The 19,557-nt window shown below is 43.3% G+C and overlaps 1 protein-coding gene across 3 annotated transcripts in view; it reads left to right on the forward strand.

Annotated features, from left to right (window-relative positions):
- LOC107227742 (titin) overlaps positions 1-18,576 on the forward strand; it is a 36,410-nt gene extending 17,834 nt beyond the window's left edge. The window contains exons 1-5 of one of the 3 annotated variants that reach the window (XM_015668959.2): positions 1,290-1,918; positions 8,436-8,568; positions 8,649-8,937; positions 9,054-16,178; positions 16,782-18,576. In XM_015668959.2, the coding sequence (XP_015524445.2) occupies positions 8,456-8,568; positions 8,649-8,937; positions 9,054-16,178; positions 16,782-17,246 (7,992 nt within the window). In that variant the 5' untranslated portion in view covers positions 1,290-1,918; positions 8,436-8,455 and the 3' untranslated portion in view covers positions 17,247-18,576. Of the gene's footprint in view, positions 1-1,289; positions 1,919-8,435; positions 8,569-8,648; positions 8,938-9,053; positions 16,179-16,781 lie in introns of those variants that run through there. The other 2 variants (XM_046734029.1, XM_046734030.1) reach the window with 2 other exon arrangements.
- The last annotated feature ends 981 nt before the right edge of the window (positions 18,577-19,557 follow it).

Raw genomic sequence — 19,557 nt, forward strand, 5'->3', positions numbered from 1 at the left:
AGAATAAAGATTTAAATATTGTTAAAATTACAAGAAAATTTGGTATTAGTAACTATTTGTTAAAATTAAATTTGCCGATCACTGCAAAGTTGAATCGTTTTGTACGGTTTATTACATGTTTTTATTCAAATAAGGCTATAAAATTAATTTATTCTTGTACCAATATCAAATTTTGAAGAAGAATTTCGGTGCAGACCTGTGTAATAGAAATATCAAAGAGTCGAGATATAGAAGGATAATTAAAGCACGGAAACCAAAAATAGAATCATCAGACTTTCTATATTCTTCTTCATTCTTACGATTCTACATTGAGGTAAACTCTAAACATTCCAGATTTTGATTTCTATATACTTCACCTTTCTACATTTCGATTCTCGTATACTTCGCCCTTCCATACTTTGCAATTCTATGAAACAGATGTTCGCGTTTTTGACAATTCGGCATTGTGACCCTGCGATCCATTCCACTTTCTTACCCCCATTCGAGGATTAGTATATTTGAGGGACCATAAACTGAGAAAAATTTCATTTGTTACAGTAACTAAAAAAATTTAGTAAAACAGGTATCGTTAAAAAAAACTGTTTGAATATTATTGGAATTACGAAAAACGCGGTACGCCTAAACATTTTCCGCTATTGTCGATCCTTTTTTAGTAATTCCAACGCAAAATCAGTTTGTTCGGTTTACTCTACTTTTTTAGTTAAACAGGGCTTTAACGTCAATTTATCGTTGCACAAGCATTAAACTTTCGCAACAGTTGCAAGAAAATATAGCAACGGTGATCGTAAGGAGAAAGAACAGTAACGGATACTAGACTTTCCGATAACGGCTAGAAAACTAATTTTCATTTCGTACCTAGAACTATATTTTTCGATTGTGGTAAAAAAAGAAAATAGTTACGGACCGAGCGGTAACCGGAACTAAAAATTTCTCTCAGTCTACGCTTGGAATCGCGATATTCGCCCATTCGACGGAAAGACCCCCGACAAGTTCAGTTTCGCCGGAAGCCCGGCTTCCACGGATTCGTCGATAGGACACGTAAACTCGTGCATCGTACGTACGTCCCGTTTCCATGGGTCGAAGAGAGGGCCACCGAATCGCTTGGATCGGAAGAAGCCGGGGACAGTAATCGCGCTCCTTTCACGCGACGGGCCATCACCGTCCTCCGGAGTTCCGGGGGGCCGAAGAAGGGGGCAGCGAGATGGGCATTCGGACGTAGTAGGGGGCGGCGGAGGCGCACCTGTAATGGCCCGAGGACTCCGGGGGATCCGCCAGGGAGGTCCGAAGCTCTCTTTGTGGAGGTAAGTGCCCGCCACTCGCCACGGTAAAGCCGGGCAACGTGCAGGTGTGTGATACCAGTCAGCGAGCTGCCGTGATCCAGGACGGCCGCTTCTTCTCCCGTTCCTATTAAGAGGACCTCAGGGAGGCCGAGAGGCTCGTATATATAGACGGTGAAACGGTCTGCCAGAAGGCTGGATAAACAGCGGCGTGAGGAGTGCAGGAAAATAGCCGGGGCCGCTCTTCTCTGTCTCTTTATACGCCGCGGCGAGGAGGCTGCAGGGAGGCAAAAACTATCCGAGGGAAATAAGCAAAAGGAAGAAGAAGACGAAGAAGAAGGTCACTACCCTTCCGAGAGCGGCAAGGCCAGCGGTGAGATTACACGGATTGCATCGCTACAACGGACACTTGAAAACTCTGTCACAATTTTGCCCGGACGAAGATTGAGTCGTACACGCTAGTAGAAACGCACGCACGCACGCCTAAACGCGTGTAATTCTCCTTAACGGAGGTTCGGACCTTCTGTGATTATTTGTGTCCGTATATCCGAAGTCTGCCTGAAATCTATATCGCGAGTACGATCCGACAGGATCGGCCTTCTTTCTTGGCCCTTTACCGCAACGGCATCGCTGAGTCAGCTGTAAGTTTTGCAACCTCTGTTTGTTATAACCTATAAGTCGTTATTGGTGAACCATACGCATCGTTCGTGCTCAGACGCGATTCGCCGTTTTGTCCTTTCTCCTTTCTCGCACGCAATTTTTTTAATCTCTTCCCCGAACGATGACAACTATTCTCGTTTGCGTCATAGCGATTTTACCGCAGCTCGTTTCACGCTTCGTTTTATGCAATTCCAACGATGAGTTCTAAGGATATTTCCGTATTTCAATACGGTTAGCGATTCGAATTAATTCTGTTGTTTCATCGATTTACAAAATATCAACTTGTCAGGCAATTTGGTGCAACGCGTCATCAACAGATGTCACCGAGAGCTCGGCGTTCCCGCGACCAAAGAAGTTCGAAAATTTAACATAACCTCTAACAACGATCGTTAATTACTACGAGTCCGCGCGATCTTTGACGTACTGGCCACTATATGACTTCGACTTCAAAGATTACTGCTTTTGTAACAGATTTTCGAAGGGTAAAAAAAACTCGCAAAATATCTCATTGCATCATCAAATCCAAGTATCAAATCACGTCATACGCGCTCCTTTGGTCACGGTGCGATTCATCATCGATTTTCATCCTCGTCGTATCTCATCTCCGAGTCCATCGACCTTTACTTGAATCTTAAGAAACCTATTTTGCTGGTTTTACCGTATTATTATTTAGAAAAAAAAAAAAAAAAAAAACAACAACAAGAGGAAAACGCAGAGGTCGAAGGAATTCCGAGTGCCGATTATGTAGATCCGAAACTGATCGCGTTCATTGGGTGGTGAAATTAACTCGCCCAGTCCGTTCGACTTGACGTCACAATATCTCCACTGATCAATACGGTATAAAAACACCCAGCGACGCGTAGCGGCTTGTATCTTTTTAACGGGGGTTTCTCGAATGGTGTGAAAACCGAGCTCGAGCTTCCGAGAATCTCACTTGAACGATGTCAGTTTTACCTGAAATAACTTTCGCCCGAACGATTCGTACAGCGTTTCCCAATCGAGTCTGAACCCTAAATCGTAGACTCGTACAGTTTTCCGATTTTCCAATTTTTTCCTGGCATCGCGGTAAATTGTCCCACCAAGTATATAATGTTATGCATCCGAGAGTCCGAAGTCTCGTGGTGGTCAAGGCCATCAGCTCGGGCAAGAAGAGGGAACGCGCGAGTTCCAGAACTTCTGGTCCAATATTTTCCTGCCGAACTACTTCCACTCTGTTTTACATGCAGAATCGAAACCAATATTCCGCCAGCTCTGCCCACTTCCGGTAAATTATTCAACCACGTTGGCCGTTCGCTTCGCCATGTCGATCCTGAAATACGAGAATATATGTATCTACAAATGTGCAAAACAACCTTCTCAACTTCGAATATATTCACTTGAATTGTACCGGCTCACTTCGAAAAGCTGTGCGAAAAAAAACCGGTTTCCAAGTTATGGTTTGAAGTAAATGAATGAGAAAGAGCTGTTTAAAAATTTGTCGAAAAGTAAACTATCGTTCGCTTTTTCTGCCGTGCCACATTCTCGCGAAATTTAAACCTGATTCCCCGAAGATGTTGAGCTTGATCTGTGCCAAAAGAGTATAAGATACCGACATAAAATGTAACGCTGCTACGCGGGGAACCAGTTTTTGAAAACACGTGCGCATTTGCTACAGATTTTTAAGTGATACTCCGCATTTGAACAAAAGTTTTTAATGTCTTCGTGTATTGTGATTCGCTGAAACAAAGTGTGGACATATTCTACAAGAAGTAAGAAACTTTTGTTGCGGGAATTCGATTGGCAGGAAATTTTTTGAATGTTTGAAAATTGTGGAGATAGAAATTTGCCGCAAACATGGCCGCGCCTACGAGTAATCCGTATAGACTCGGTTTTGGGATATCGCCTAGAATCTGGAATATGCTGACGAGTGACCAGTGACCGGTGACCAACGCGGTATATGACTGGACCGTTCATAATACCGTTACACTCTTCCATTCAGCGGGTGTCTAGGATTACGCGAGAGAGAAAGAGAAAGAGAAAGAGAAGAGTTCGACCAGCAAATGAGTCCGTGGTTGGAAACGATGCTGCTGTTTGACTGCATCGCGCGCAATTAATAATCGCCCGGAAATAGCGCGCGAAACCTAACGCGTTGAGAAAACTGCGAATTCCGCAACGCAACTTATTAACTCCAACAACGCGATTACATAGTTGGTTGTTGTAATTTTGTAACCGATCTGGCGAGGCGTTTCGTGATACGGGGGCGTAAAAAGCGAGAGGAAACTTTCGACGCGGTCTCCGATCAATCAGAGCATACGATTTTTTACCAAAATACGTCGTCGCGTGCTGGTTTACCGATATCCGAAGACACGTATTTCAGTTCAATCACACCCGATCACCGAGTTGTCACGGTCAGGCCGCGCCGTTGCTCGAGGGTTAAATTTCCCGCCGACTTTCGTTATTCCGTTATGTACTTTCGACCGCGATCGTTTACTCCGAAATATTTCAATTCCTAGTGTTTTCGTTGATGCCGCCCGGAGCATCGATCAAGCGATTCCACCGCGGCCGCGCGAAAGCGGCCTTGAACAAAAGTACTCGTACTTTTAAGTGTTCGGAACTCGGCGACGGCCACGGCCATGTGCGTTACTGTCATTCGGATTGAAGCAAATAACGAAAATACAAACAAAAATGGGCAAGAGTCACTCGCCTCGCGCTCTCTCGATGAACGTTCACCGCTATCGGCCGATCGCAGCCCACCAAACTCGCTTTACGGTCCTGCGGTTATTTCTGTTCATTACAGTTACTTCGATCTTGCACAGAACGCGGCTACGTCTTTGTGACACACTTTCGGCCATCGCCCGGCCCGATTCTATAGCCACGACCTCGCCCACGTGGAATTCCAAATATTGTGCGAACACTGACCGCGAGTGAGGGCCACGTTTCTTCATCACGGAACCAGGCAGCTTCCGGGATGTGCGGGTCATGATTCAATCGAAATTTATACGCGAAATATAGGTGCATGACTAAAGAGAGAGATTGCATTTTTTAATTTGTAACCGGAGACAGTTATCAGCGGTTACAATTATTTTGAACAATTTTTCTCGGAATAAAGGATCCACGTAACCACATGTTATTTGAAAGTAAGGAAAGCTAATTTCAATAATTACTGATTATTATCGGAGCCTAGGATCAGGTTGAAGTTAGCAACGTCACTCTAACAACGCATGTTTAGGTGAACTCGTTACTTTGCAACTCTAGGATCGTCTGAAATTTTATAAAGTATGACGAACTAAACATACTCACATCTTTAAAAGCCAACTTCTTGAAAGTTTTTCAGAAATTGCACAGTAATTATGTTTTCCCTGATGTTTAGTTATGTTAACGTTACTAACTTCAGCCTCGTAGCCTAGGCATATTCTTCTACTCCGTAGTTCATCCTTTTTGAAACCAAAACCGTTGAAATCACATTATTGTTATAAAGTTATATAAATATTAATTCAAGGTTAATAATTTTTACAAGTTTTTGGCAGTTTTCACTACATTTCTTGCAAACCTTAATTCACCTAGCCATTTCTATAAAAATCCTGAGGATTTTGGATGTGACCTGGTTGACTAATCCAAGATTTGATATAAATTCGAAAACAGAGGATTTTCGACGGACAAGTTTCGGTTAACTTTCTGAACAATCTTTATAAGATGATTCTTTCGATCGGGATCTAAACGAATTTCTGTACACTCAAATCAGTCAATTTTTGTATATTCCAATCTATCGGTAATAAAAATGCATTATTTTTTTCGAGATCCGCACTAAAATTGTTCCTGGTGATTGCTTATGGTCTGTATAAATATTAAATTAAATTTTACAATTTAACAATTACAATTTAAAGTAAGTATTTTTCAAAACGAAAGACGATTTTTCCCGCATTATAGTTGCCCCGTTATAATTTCTAAATATCGCGAAGTTCTAATCTCGAAAGTCTGGAAACATCTGACAGCATGTGTCGATCGTAAAGATTTTCAACGCCCAGCGACAAACCTGCGGTAAAAAGAAAAAAAAAAATTTTAATGAGGTAACGGTGTAGCGCGGGAATAGTCCAAGGTAACTGTATAACCAGTCGATCGCAAATCATTCATCACCGATCGACCCTGTACCGTTTTCGGTATTTCCCTCGTCCTGGTATTCACTCTTGACCGAAACCACGAAACCATACACGCATAATGAAGCGTACTATTTTCCGCCTTGGTTATGTGCAACAGCAACAGCAGCAGAAGCAGCAACAGCAACGTGTGCAATACTCAACTGGATGTTAAAAAGTAACGGGGGTTGACGACGCGTTGTAAATCGGCTTCGCGTGGCCCCGTGCCCTCTTATAAGCCCTCTCTCGGTTTGAACATTAGCAACTGCTCGAAAATGAGTCACGAATATTTGCGAAGTCTCTCACGGCCCGCTATACTTGGCGATATTATTTACCCACAGGTGTAGAAATCCCGAACGCGTTGTTAATTCGTCGATAAAAAAGTCATTGTAACCGGTACGATACGCCGGCGCGAACAGCGGGGCAACCGGTCCTATCTTGTCCAAGCCAGACTTTTTTTCTCACCAATTTTTGGGGGCCTCAACCAGCGATCGGTCAACGTCCAGCCCGCGGCCTCACCGCGAGCTTCGGCTTTGGGTCAGTAGTGCCTCACGGAAGCCGCATGCGTTCCAAATCAGACTCCCACATCAGTCGGTAACCTGCACGTCATGTTTTACGAATTCGATATACTGACTCGCATCATTCGGAGACGTCTTCGATACTTCTGACAAGTCGGTGAATTCTGTAGTACCCGTTGCGTTAAGCGATCTGAAATTTTTCCAGGCTCTTGAACCCGACCGTTTCGGAAATGGACTTTGTCTTTAGAGTTCAAGTGCCGTGCAAATCGAGTTACGTAACCGAAGCATAGGGATAACTGTTCGAGAAACACGGCCTTGGTTTTTACTTCTTTCTCATCGTTTTCAGGGTGATTTTAATTTTAACTTTATGATCGATGATCTTGGCCGTTCGAAACCAGAGATGCTTGCAACGTACGACACGACGGTTGTGGATTACTGTACAATAATTTTTGTGGGCTATTCGAAAATTCAACATCAGATGGGGTTAAATTCATACCAAATTACAGTCTTTACAAGTGAATGCTCAATTTTTCTTATGGTGTATGAAAAATATTTTCGTTTCGTCCAATTCGTCACCTTGGACACTTTTGGAATACGAAAATTATTGGAGAGAATGTCATTGGACCGAACGATAGTTATAAAACCGAAAGAGATCACGTGGGGCGAAAAAGTAATGATTTCCTAATGATAATTTACTAACGGACGTGACAGGCGGTGAGCCGACGTGAGCAATTAGCTAGGCGGGAATTAGAATTCTTCCGACAATCGAGTCGATTGGGAAGCCTAACTATTATACGTGTTAGGCTGCCGCCCCTGATCCAAGTTTGCATTTGAAATGACTAGGCAGACGTTGGCACCCACCTACTTTCTTTTCAGCGTAATTGTTAGAGTCGTCGGGTGTATCCCACGCCAGGTGAATAAAAATCACACCTCAAGCCGCGGCTCACCTATCCGTACCTGCCTACGTATGTGCGTCAAATGCATACGACCGGCTCACTGGGTCGCTTTTGAGAAACGTGGTCAGAGTTTATTAGCCTCTTACAAATTTACGAGACGAGAACCAATTCGGAGCATGTCAGCCACGTACCGACTGCTAATTGCCGGCGCGGTCGTTGGATTGCCGACCATCAACAACTCCGATTTAGTTAATTACAAGGTTCATCAACTCAGAGCTCAAGATTTGAATTAAGATGACATTAACAAATGTTGAATTATATTTTTTAAATATTGTGCAAATTGACAAAACAGGTGAGGGGTCCGATCACTTTTCAAATACGCGAGTTTTTGTGAACAACTCTTTCGAATTCCGATGGAATCCTTGAGAAATCCTGTAAAAGCCAAAGTGCACAATATTTAAAAGTGAATATTCCCTCGTGAGATGGTAAAAACATGTCTCCAAGTCCAAGTAGTAGATAATGCCAAATAATATTCCACTAGTTAGAAGAGACTTATAGTGGACATGGAAAACTCGCAGGATTTGCACAACCTTGCCGATAATGGATCTGCTTGCCAATTGATCCGACAAAGACTGAAACTGGTCCTGAATTTGACATTGTGTCTAATTCATGTTAACGAATGCTTAGGAAAGAAAAAACATCAAAACACTTAACCTTCTTCAATTCATCTGTGACATGAAAGCTAATGACACTCAATAAATTTCTCAGTGACTGTGGTGTACTTTGACAAATTCAAGAGACATTGGCGCACTTGTATAAATTATTATACTAGTTAACTAACAGCACTAATGTATATTTTTATCGACTGTCATCATTACAATCAATTTCCCGTCACTGGTTATTCTTCACATTACAACACAATCAAGGTCAATTTAACACTCACTTAAACGTTTATTTTCTTTCCGTTTCAAGGTTAATCGAAACCGCTGAAAATGAGGTGGGTCTGGAGATGGCTGCTGTTATTAGTAGCCCTAGGGGCGATGACGAGTGGACTTCCGGTTCCCGACGAGAACGTGGACACGTCAACGGAGGTGCTGGGTTCCAGGTAAGTGATCGCAGGTCAAATCGTACATGAGTGAACGATTAGGCTGAAATAAATTTTGAAATGTTATCCATTGATCGTAGCGTCGTCACCTCCGTATCCGTGGTAATGGGAGATGAAAACGGCAGTGCTGAGAAAGGGACTGATAAATCAGGAACCAAGAAGGTGACCAACGACCTCCCCGCTTCTACTATCGACATGCTGAAGCCCGACGGTTTCCAGTTTTACACAGTCGATGAAAAGGGCCAACTGATCACCCGCCAAATGACCGACTCTGAGATACAGAGCATCATCGCTGCCGGGGGTGGACCATTTCCAATTGAGACTCAAGACCCTGAGAAGACCGGAGAAAACATGACTGGAGAAATGAAGGTAGGAGGTCAAGGCCTAGCTTGGATAGACGACGGATTTATTCCATCGTGATACGCACTCTTCAGACATTGTATGTACGTGATACGTAACCATCATTATTTTTTCCTGTATTGAAGGTTGCTGACGTCGTTCAAAACGTGCAGAACGTGCTGAAGGAGGAGCTCAACAAGCCTGCGACGGTCATGGGCACCATGCCGACGATACCTGGTCACGCGAACGCCGAATGGAGCAGCATTCTACCCTCAATACTAGGAGGAGAGGCTGACTCAGCGCCCATGACGGTACCAGAAGCCGATATGCCTGTGCTTTCCGTCCTTCCTGACCCAGAAACTAAGGTGAATGTCAGCACGGTTGTGAAAAAGCCAGAAACCCCGGAAGCCTCTGCGGTAGCCAAGCCTCAGGAAGAGACTGCAAACCCAGCAGATGACAAGAAGCAGTCTCCTGCTTCACCTTTGACTACTGAAGATGCTGCAAAACCTGTCAAGGAGGATTCTATATCGCCCAAAAAACCAGAAGCGGCGAAAGAGCCTCAGCCAGTCCAGGAAAAACCCTCAGAGAAACCGGAAGAAAACCCAGAAAGGCCCATGATCCCAGTGCCTGTGATAACGGCCGATAGTGTCCACTCGACACCGGAAGCCCCGTCGACTACTGAGTCGAAACCAGTGTACCAAATACTGAACACGCTGTCAGCCGACGAAGTGAAACACGAAGCCGAAAAGATTGAACCCAGCACTGTTCCCGAGAAGGAATCTGAAATTCCGAAAGGTGAACCGAAGAAGCCTGAAGTTCTTGAAAGATTACCTGCCGCTGACATGCCGAGCATGACGACGCCGAAAACCATCGAGATGGAAGTGACGTCAAGCTTCGTCTCTGTACCACAAAAAGACTCTGAGAAACCGATGACTGCTTCAGATGTCAAAGTAGTTGAAGAAGTGGCGGATTCCAGGCCGATTAGCACGCCTCAAGGAACACCCTCGATCACTCTTGAAGCTCCTGCAGTCGTCCCGGAAGTACCTATCAAAATTATGGAGTCTGTTGAACAACCTGAACAAAATATTCCAGTGAAAATTATGGAGACTGTTGGACAGCCTGCACAAAATGTTCCCGTAAAAGTTACGGAGCCTGTTGAACAACCTGCACAAGATGTTCCCATAAAAGTTACGGAGCCTGTTGAACAACCTGCAAAAGATGTTCCAGTAAAAATTATGGAGCCTGTTGAAACACCTATGCGAGATGTTCCCGTAAAAGTTATGGAGCCTGTCGAACAACCTACACAAGATGTTCCGGTAAAAATCATGGACCCTGTCGAACAACCTACGCAAGATGTTCCCGTAAAAATTATGGAGCCTGTCGAAAAACCTACGCAAGATGTTCCCGTAAAAATTATGGAGCCTGTTGAACAACCTGCACAAGATATTCCAGTAAAAACTGTGGAGCCTGTTGAACAACCTACGCAAGAAGTTCCAGTAAAAACTATGGAGCCTGTTGAAAAACCTACGCAAGATATTCCCGTAAAAATTATGGAGCCTGCCGAAAAACCTACGCAAGATGTTCCCGTAAAAATTATGGAGTCTGTTGAACAACCTACACAAGATATTCCAGTAAAAACTATGGAGCCTGTTGAAAAACCTACGCAAGATGTTCCGGTAAAAATTATAGAGGCTGTCGAAAAACCTATGCAAGATGTTCCCGTGAAAATTATGGAGACTGTTGAAAAACCTACCCAAGATGTTCCCGTAAAAATTATGGAGCCTGCCCAGGAATCTGTACAAGATACCCCAGTGAAAGTTATAGAGCCTGTTGTAGAACCAGCACAAGATGTTCCCGTAAAAATTATGGAACCTGTTGAAGAACCTGCACAGTATGTTCCCGTTAAAGTTGCCGAGCCTGTTGAAAAGCCATCAATAGAGTCTGATAACAAGGAGCCCCTTTCCACTCCTGAAGCAACAACTTCAGCTATGACTATGGAGCAAGAGATGGTGAACATGCTCCCTCAGTCGATAGACACCATAGTTAAAGAACTCATTTCAGAGAATACGAATGATATGACGAAGGGGACAACTGATAGCGTTGAACCTGAAAAATTATCTGATTCTGCAACTGTTCCTGCTCACGCGAAACTCCCTGCTCCTGAAACAGTTATAATTGAAGATACGAAGATGGAAGAAGCTGATATGAAGGACACAACATCAACTGACAAAGATCAAGGGACTGCTGATTCAGCTACAAAGAAACCTGAAACTTCTGGAGAGGCAAAAATAACTTTGGCCACAGAATCGAAACCAGAAACAGTCTTCCAAATGCTACCCGAAATAACTCCCGAACCTACAACTACGAAAATCGAACCTGAATCTCCGGCACCTGCCGAAAAAGTTGAAGACGTTGAGCCTGCAAAAACGAAGACTCATTCTGAAATTTCGGAAACCACCAAGAAGACTGAGAATTTACTTCCTGTTGAGTTAGTAGCACCGGCAACAGTCCAGCTGGATGCTGAAGCAACTAACAAAGTCGATACCGTTGCTACTTCCGGTGACGCGAATAATGATCCCGTAACTAAAACACCGATGGAGACTGGGGTGAAAAGTGAGCCAACAGCAGCTGCGGAGAAAAAACCAGAAACTATGTTGAACGAATTAGCGGACTCTGTATCGAGCATGATATCCCAGATTTCGGAAACCATGAATTCCATGGTCCCGATTCCTGAGCAATCGGAGAACAAGGATGAGCCTGTGAAGCGAGTCGAGGATGGAATGAAGGAGGAAGCCACTATGGTGAAGGTCGAGATGCCGGAATCGATGGCTACAGTGACGAGCGAAGAAACTAAACCTGCAGTTCTAGATTCATCGAACAATGAAGATATCGTAAAAACTGAGACAACCGAAGTTGAAATTAAAATTGCAGCCAGTAACCCACCGACAACCTCCGAGGTAGCATCCACTGAACCCGACCTGAAAATCGATTCGCAAAAGCCAGAGATTCCAGTCAACAACATGGTTTTACCTGTAGTTGATGATACTAAATCTGCTAGCCCTGACGCACCTAAAGTAGAAACAATTTTTGAAGGTGGTACCAACCCCAACAGAGCCGAGGCTGCATCTGTAGTGGACGATAAAACAGAAATAGTAAAAACTTCTGTAGAGGATCCTGAACCCATAGCGATTAAACCAGAAGCAGAGGATGTGATGACCGGGCAGACAGTGTCGAATCCTGTGGAGAAATCTAAGCCAGAAGTCGTCGTAGACAAAATGGAAGTCACAATGAATGATGGAAGTAAAAAAGAAACTGCAACCGAATCCAATGGACCCTCGGACACAGAGACGCCGATAGTAAGGATTGACATCGATGAAGCAAAGCCGACAAATTCATTGATCATGGACAGTCCAAGCCCAACCGAGTCACCAGTTGTGAGGATTCAGATGATGAATCCCGTCGCTACGATCAATCAGATGATCGACGCAGCACCTGCACAGGATCCCTCAATTGTCAACGTCGAGCCGATTTCTTTCAACGATAAAGACATGCAGACTTCTTCACCTCAAAACGTTGGAAGTGATTTAATCGCGGGTCCTCAACCAACGAATCCAACCGAAGTAACAAAGCCTGAAGTTTCATCCAAACCGGAAGTTGTACCCGTAGTAAATCAGCTGCCTGAAAATACAGTGTCAACTGATCAGGAGAACACCAAGTCTGAGCATGAAATTACTTCCTCTGTCATTTCGAAACCCAATGCCGAAATTAAACCGATGAAAACCGGTGACTCTGACGCCGTGCAAGCAGAAGGTAAGCCTCTACAGGCAGACAAAAATGAGAAACCTGGAGCGGAGACACTAAAAACAACTGAGGAATCGACAGAAACGAAGCCAGAGATTCAGGTCACGGAAGATACTGCAGCTTCCAACGAAGACGTAACAAAATTGGAAGCTCCCATGGAACCGGTTCTCATGACTGAATCTTCAGAAAATACTCCTGAAAAATTGGCCCAAGAAAATTTTCCGACTGTTAGCACGGAAACTTCTGCTATGGTACCACCAGAAGTTGTTATTTCTACGACCGTCGAGGTGGAGCCAGCTAAAGATTTTCCTGAAAATAAACCTGAGTTAATGAAAGACAATGCTGCAAAACCACAGGTGCCTGAAGTGAAGCCTGAAATGAGTGCTGATTCAACTGAAACTGCAACTGACACAATTAAAACCACATCTGAAATTAAAACCGATTTTCTTTCAGACAAAACTGAAAGTAGACCGGAAGCAGTTGAAGCTCCCGAAACCACGACAAAAACCATCGACAGTCCTAGTGACCCGGCTCAACATATGATGATCGTTGAAGGGGCTACATCTACTGCTACACAAGTCAATGCACAAAAGCCTGGCGATAGTTCTGATGTTTCTACGCTGGTAACAGCGAATGGCGATAAGATGCCCGAAAACGCCGAGTTCGATGGTTTGAACGAGAAAATTGAGATGCTGACCACACCAGCAAGCAAACCACTAGCAGTCGAAGCTTCCGCTGCTGAGACTGTTGATGTAAAAAAAGACTCCGAAATGTCCGAGGTCAAAGTGACCGACGATTTACCCGCTGGACCTCAAAGCAGTGACGCGGTACAGGATATGAAAGAATCTAGCAAGCCTTTGGCCAAGCCTGAGTTAGTTGAAACTCCGGAGCAGAAGCCTTCATCTGATGAATTGCAGAATTCTAAGCCAACTCTAGAAAAAAAACCGGCATCAAGCGAGTTAGAAAATCCTGTGCTTATCGCAACTATAGAGAAGGAGCCTTCATCAAGCAAATTAGACAATTCTGAAAATGTTCTAATTGCAGAGAAAAAGCCTTCATCGAATGAATCGGATAATCCTGTGCTGATTGCAACTCCTGAAAACATACCTCTTTCAAGTGAATCAGATAAATTTGAGCCAGTATCGACACTGGACGAGAAACCATCGTCAAGTGACAAAGATGTTTCCGACGATACAAGCCCTATGCAAGCGAATGTCGAAAAAATTTCAGTTCCGGCAGTATCCCCTGAAAAACCTGAGGAGAAACCCGTTGTTACTGAAGCCGTGAATGAACAGGACTCTACAAAGCCTACGGAACTCTTAGTGAAAATTGACGTTACTCCTGAAAAGAGCAAACCTGAAGTCCCTACGGTTACTGACTCATCTATGGCCATGCCTGCTACAGAGAAGTTAGAGACGACATCTGAAACCACAAAAGTTGATGATAAGAAGACTGCAGAGAATCCTGAAAAAATAGCTGTGGCTTCAGAAACTACAGTTGCCGCAATGAATTCGCCCGAAAAACCCCAAAGCGATTCCGCAGTGAAAAATACTGACACTCAGCCTGCAGAAGCAGTAAGTACAATTTTGTCGGATTCGTTGTCCAAGGCTCCAGCAAACCCAGAAATTCAGATGGATAAGGTTGAGACACCTGCGGTATCGGAACCACAAGTACCGAAAGAAGAAGAAGTCAAGAAAACGGTGAACAAAGTTGAAACTAAACTTCCGGAAGTAGCCACAAATCCACTAATAAAAGTTGAAGCTCCAGAAACGATGAAACCCGTAATGAAGATCGAAACAACTCCTCAAGCTACCCCGGAAAATAGCCCCATGAAAACACAGGAGGTTCGTGTTCAAGTAAATGAGACCGCAGTACGAGTAACAAAACGTCCAGTTTCGCAAGAAGATTCAAAGGTATCTGAAAATGAAAAGGAAAAAGTTAAGCCTACGAGTACTCCGGACTCGGTGATTACAACAGTTGAAGTTGTGAGCCAGCCAATTGAAGCTACAAAGGCACCGAGTGTTGAGAAGCCTGCCTCGGTCACCGAATCGCAACAAAAACCGCAGGAGAGTGATGAAAAGAATCAGGTAACTGATACCGCAACCAGTCAGGACGTGCCGAAGATTGATGAGAAAGTGAAAGATTCCGAGTTAGGATCTGTGCAGAAGAAACCGGTAGCAGATCCTTACGTCAAGCTTGGTGAAGCACAGAAACAAAAACCTGGCAATAACGCGAAACCAACGAATCTAGACAACAAAAAAGGAGAGACCGAGGATAAATGGAGTCTGATACCACAAAGCACACCGTATCCCATCCTTGAACAAACTGCAAAACCGATTATGGCAGAAGCCGCGTCGAACAACAAAAACGACGACGAATCACAACATGTTTCTGTGGCACTGGAAGCGCATCAAAGCGCCGTGAGTCTAGATGAGAGTACTCGGCAATTGGACAACGACGTCAGGATGTTTTCAACCCTCTGCAATGAGCTTTCTTTCAGCTTCTGGACCGCGACTAACAAAGGTCTGAGCACAGCCCGATCCCTGGCTCTGTCCCCATTCGGTATGACGAGCATGCTCGCCATGATGTTCCTTGGGGCCAGGGGCCCAACGTCTGGTCAGATGAACGACATCTTGAAGCTCGATGACGTGGTGACGTTCAACCCTCATCTCGTATTCCAGAACGTGACCGATAGCGTGAACCTCGCAAGAGGCCAGGGCATCGCAAACGCTGCCTTCGTCAGGGAACTCTTCGCGGACAGAACAAAGGCCGGGAGGCTTCTGCCCTTCTACAAAGAGCGAGCCCAGCAGTTCTACGATGGACACATCGAGGAGGTGAACTTCGCAGCCATCAGCGACCTCGTCAGGCGCAGAACGAATCTGCTGATCAGACGCCAGACTGGAGGACGGATCCGCGACTTTGTCAAGGGCAACGTCATGCCCCTCAGGTCACCGCTCGCTGCCCTCTCTGCCAACGTCTTCCAGACCGACTGTACTGGCGCCAGTTCCGAAGGCAGAGATGGCGAAATGTACTTTGCAGTTCTGCCTGCGGTGAGACAGAGGAAGCTCATTCCGGTACCCGCGACAGTCTGGAGGTCCGGAGTACTCGCTGGATACGAACCGGGACTTGATGCTACCGTCGTGTCCATCGGTGGTGTCAGCGACTTGGTCTCCACAATCTTCCTTCTGCCTGGCCAACAGGGTCTCGCCGCACCCGGCGACAGTCTTGATCACCTCGAGCGAAGACTTATTGAAGGGGCTTTCACAAAGGGGACGTGGAACAGACTACTCAAGGTCCTCATACCTAGGATGGGTCTTGAGGTTCAGGTTCCGAAGTTTAGTCACCGTTCCATCGTCAACGCCACGGCTGCCCTCAAACGCATGGGGCTCGACGAACTTTTCTCCACAAACGCTGACCTTAAAGGCATTAATGGAGTTGGGAACGATCTCCATCTTGCTGATATGCTTCAAGTAAGGGTTTGCTGTTATGTTCAAAGGCTAGTTTTACCTATTAGGAGCTCGCAGTTTAATGGGATTCCAGAGATTGCACACACTTAGAATATGTTTTACGAGATTCGTAAAAGGGTAAAAAAAATTATAGAGTATATGCAGTATGCACCATTTGTGACGTTCTTTATAAAATTTTATATAACCCTTGATTTTTAAGCTCTTAGATTACTCGATTCATGACTAAAAACCGACTTTCAGGAGGTTTTGACGAGAATCCCGTAATACTTAAGGTACACTTATTTATTCGAAAACGATTGTTTGCCCAGATCAAATCACGTCTGTATCATTAGTGGCTAAACCTCAAATTAGACCTTATAAATATGGCCGCAACTGGTACTTGGGTGAAGAAAAACCGGTACATCTACACTCTGTCATGAATAATAAATCGAATCTGAAAGAAATTCTGATTCTGTCAAAGTAATTCATGAACTGATTTGAGGATCTTAATGTACTGTGTAGGAGATCAAAAATATTTACACCCGGTATTTTTATAAGATTACACTTCTGCAATCCTGAATATATTGAGATCGTTCATTAAGTAATCGCACCTAATTCCTCCCGCAGATCAATTTGTTCAGCACCTGCGGTGACGAGGCAATAAACGGTGGTCGTCATCACATTGAAATATACCCAGCCGGTCCGTTGCGAGGAGCTCGCGTCGTGAAAAACAACACCGAAAGCAGGCCAGAGGATCATGAAGTCGAGTTAAATCCAAGCGAGGATGAAGCCGAGCATGAAACGCGATCCAGGAGAAGCGTAAGCGTGGCGGAATACGTCCAGGAATTCCACAACATGGAGAAGAGGTCGGTGTCTCAGTCGAACGAGGAAGAATTGCTAGCAGGCAACGAGAACTCCGAGGAAAGGTCGGAACGTGCCTCGAGTAAACTGAGAGAGCCACTAGGAAGCAAAGCGAAACAATCTAGCAGACCACTGCTCAAATTGGACAGACCGTTCTTGTACTTTGTGAGACATAATCCAACGGGGATGATCCTTCACATGGGACGCTTCAATCCACGCCTAATGCCCTAGGAATGGAGAAATGTTTCACACGGTTTGCAGTGAGGAACGTACAGTTTAAATTGTAGTACGTTCACCGTCGTTATTTTATATTGTGGATATATATAGTATAAAAAGGACACGGACGGACAGACGGACGGAATGATCCTAGATTCGAGGTCTGCCCGAACGAAGGCAATTAAACCGATGCTCATACTCGGGGCTCGATTTTTGCAACGTGAGAACTTGCAGACAGGACGAATAATAATTTGTAAATATATATAAAATTATTATATATTGTATGCAGATAATCGACTCGCTCAAGAGTTTGCAGGTTATGGTACTACTAGTTGTATTTATTCATTGACGTAGAACTAGGATGGGATATCGTTTTTTTATAATTATAATTCATAGCAAATTTAACGATAATTGAACGTTTCCCCCCAGTTCCGTGTCGATACATACGCACGTCTCAGACAAGATCAAAACCTAAATCTTAATCACGGTCCAAACTACGAAACAATTTTATATGATACGACTGTAATTAACTGTTCCATTTTTCGTGTTTTTTATTTATTTTATTTTTTTTTTTCTATTTCTTGTGTTGTGTTTATTTACAAATGAGCAATCCTATCGAATTCATATCGCACTAAACGACAAGGGTGATAGTTGAAAATTTTTTGTATTTCTTTTTGTGCTTGGGCTCTGATTGACATTTTTATACATACGTACATTATATATACATATAGTATAAAATATAAATATACATTCTATGACTAACAAAGAAGAATAAAATGATAATAAATACCTATAGTATAAACTTGAAGCATACTTATTATCGATAATTAGTATACGCACTTACATTATAGCCTACTTATACATACATGTATTTAACCGCAAAGTATTAACATGAATGCAGATGATCACGCGCTGTGTATTTGTATATTGCAATTTTGATACGATTATGCAGTGCACATATAATCAACTATACTCGCACGACTTTGAAATTCAAGTACCTACTCAATACGCAGGCGAATTACGTTTTTATTCGAAACACAGTGTTACTTGGAAATTGAAAAATGAAAAAAATGCACGAAATTGCGATGCCGCTGCTCGTAACATTACTTTACGCTACAGCAGCGGACTCTGTTTTCCTTCCTTCCTACTCGCTATTTGTATTATCTTTTTACACCACCGCATCGCCGATAAACACGATGATACGGAATCGCGTGAAACTCGGTCAGATAAATGTAACAAGTAAAATAAAATCGTGTACCAAAATATTACCCGTATACAACGGTCTATGTGAAGTGGTAATGATAATGAAATTGATAATAATCACAATAAACACTTTCTCAGATCGATCTCATGACATCAATAAACTTAATATCCCTGTCAACGACGCACCCATTCGGTCATGAAATATCAACTAATGAATTTAAGCATGTGTAATACCTATAAATAACCAGATATAGATTTAGTCGCAGTGTAATCACGATGCAATTGGTGTAAAACCAGTGCCGAATAACAGCCATGAAAATTGGAGGGCAAAATAAGTACGAGTAATAATAACGATAGCATCGAGTAAGTGCAATTTCATTAAGCAGATCAGCCGCTCAATTATCACCTGCAGACATTGTTTTTAAAAATATATTTATCCGACGCTACCGCGTGCAAAGGGTGGATAAACCGTTTGGGGGGGAGGTGGGGGGGGGGGGGGGGGTGTGCAAAAATTGATCGACCAAACCGTCTTAATAAACAGGCTTATATTGAAGACTTTGTTAATCATTACTCCAATTATTATCATCGTCGTTTCACGTGTTTTGGTCGTATTATCTACAACGTCGGACTGCCATTAAATTTCGAACAATTCAGTCAAAGATTGATATTTTATACTTTTCCATCTAAGATCTATTAAATAAAAAAAAAAAAAAAATACAATAAAACTTTGTTTCAAAATTCTGAAGTGTACCGAACCATGAACTCAACATGATTTAGCAAATTTTGACACACAATAATTGAAGTGACGTTGCCACGAAGCAAAAAACAATCAAAGTTTGTAAACCACGAGGAGAATTTGTCAGTTTATCACATCGAACAATGATTTACGTTAAATTTTTTTTTTGTTTTTTTTTTTTTTTTTTCAAATTTCAAGCAAACAAATTTAATTTTTAACATTACGCAACATTGCAATCACACTTAAGCGCGATAAGATTCCGTGATTGAACGGAACGGTTGAAGAGACGTTGACAAAAAAATGTTCATATTATGCAATTTGTCACAGCGTCGGAGAAAAAAAGAAAAAATTAACATACGTACAATAACGGTAAGACAGCGGATTATA

This window comes from Neodiprion lecontei, chromosome 3 (assembly GCF_021901455.1).
Source record: "Neodiprion lecontei isolate iyNeoLeco1 chromosome 3, iyNeoLeco1.1, whole genome shotgun sequence".
In the NCBI taxonomy this organism is placed as follows: domain Eukaryota; kingdom Metazoa; phylum Arthropoda; class Insecta; order Hymenoptera; family Diprionidae; genus Neodiprion; species Neodiprion lecontei.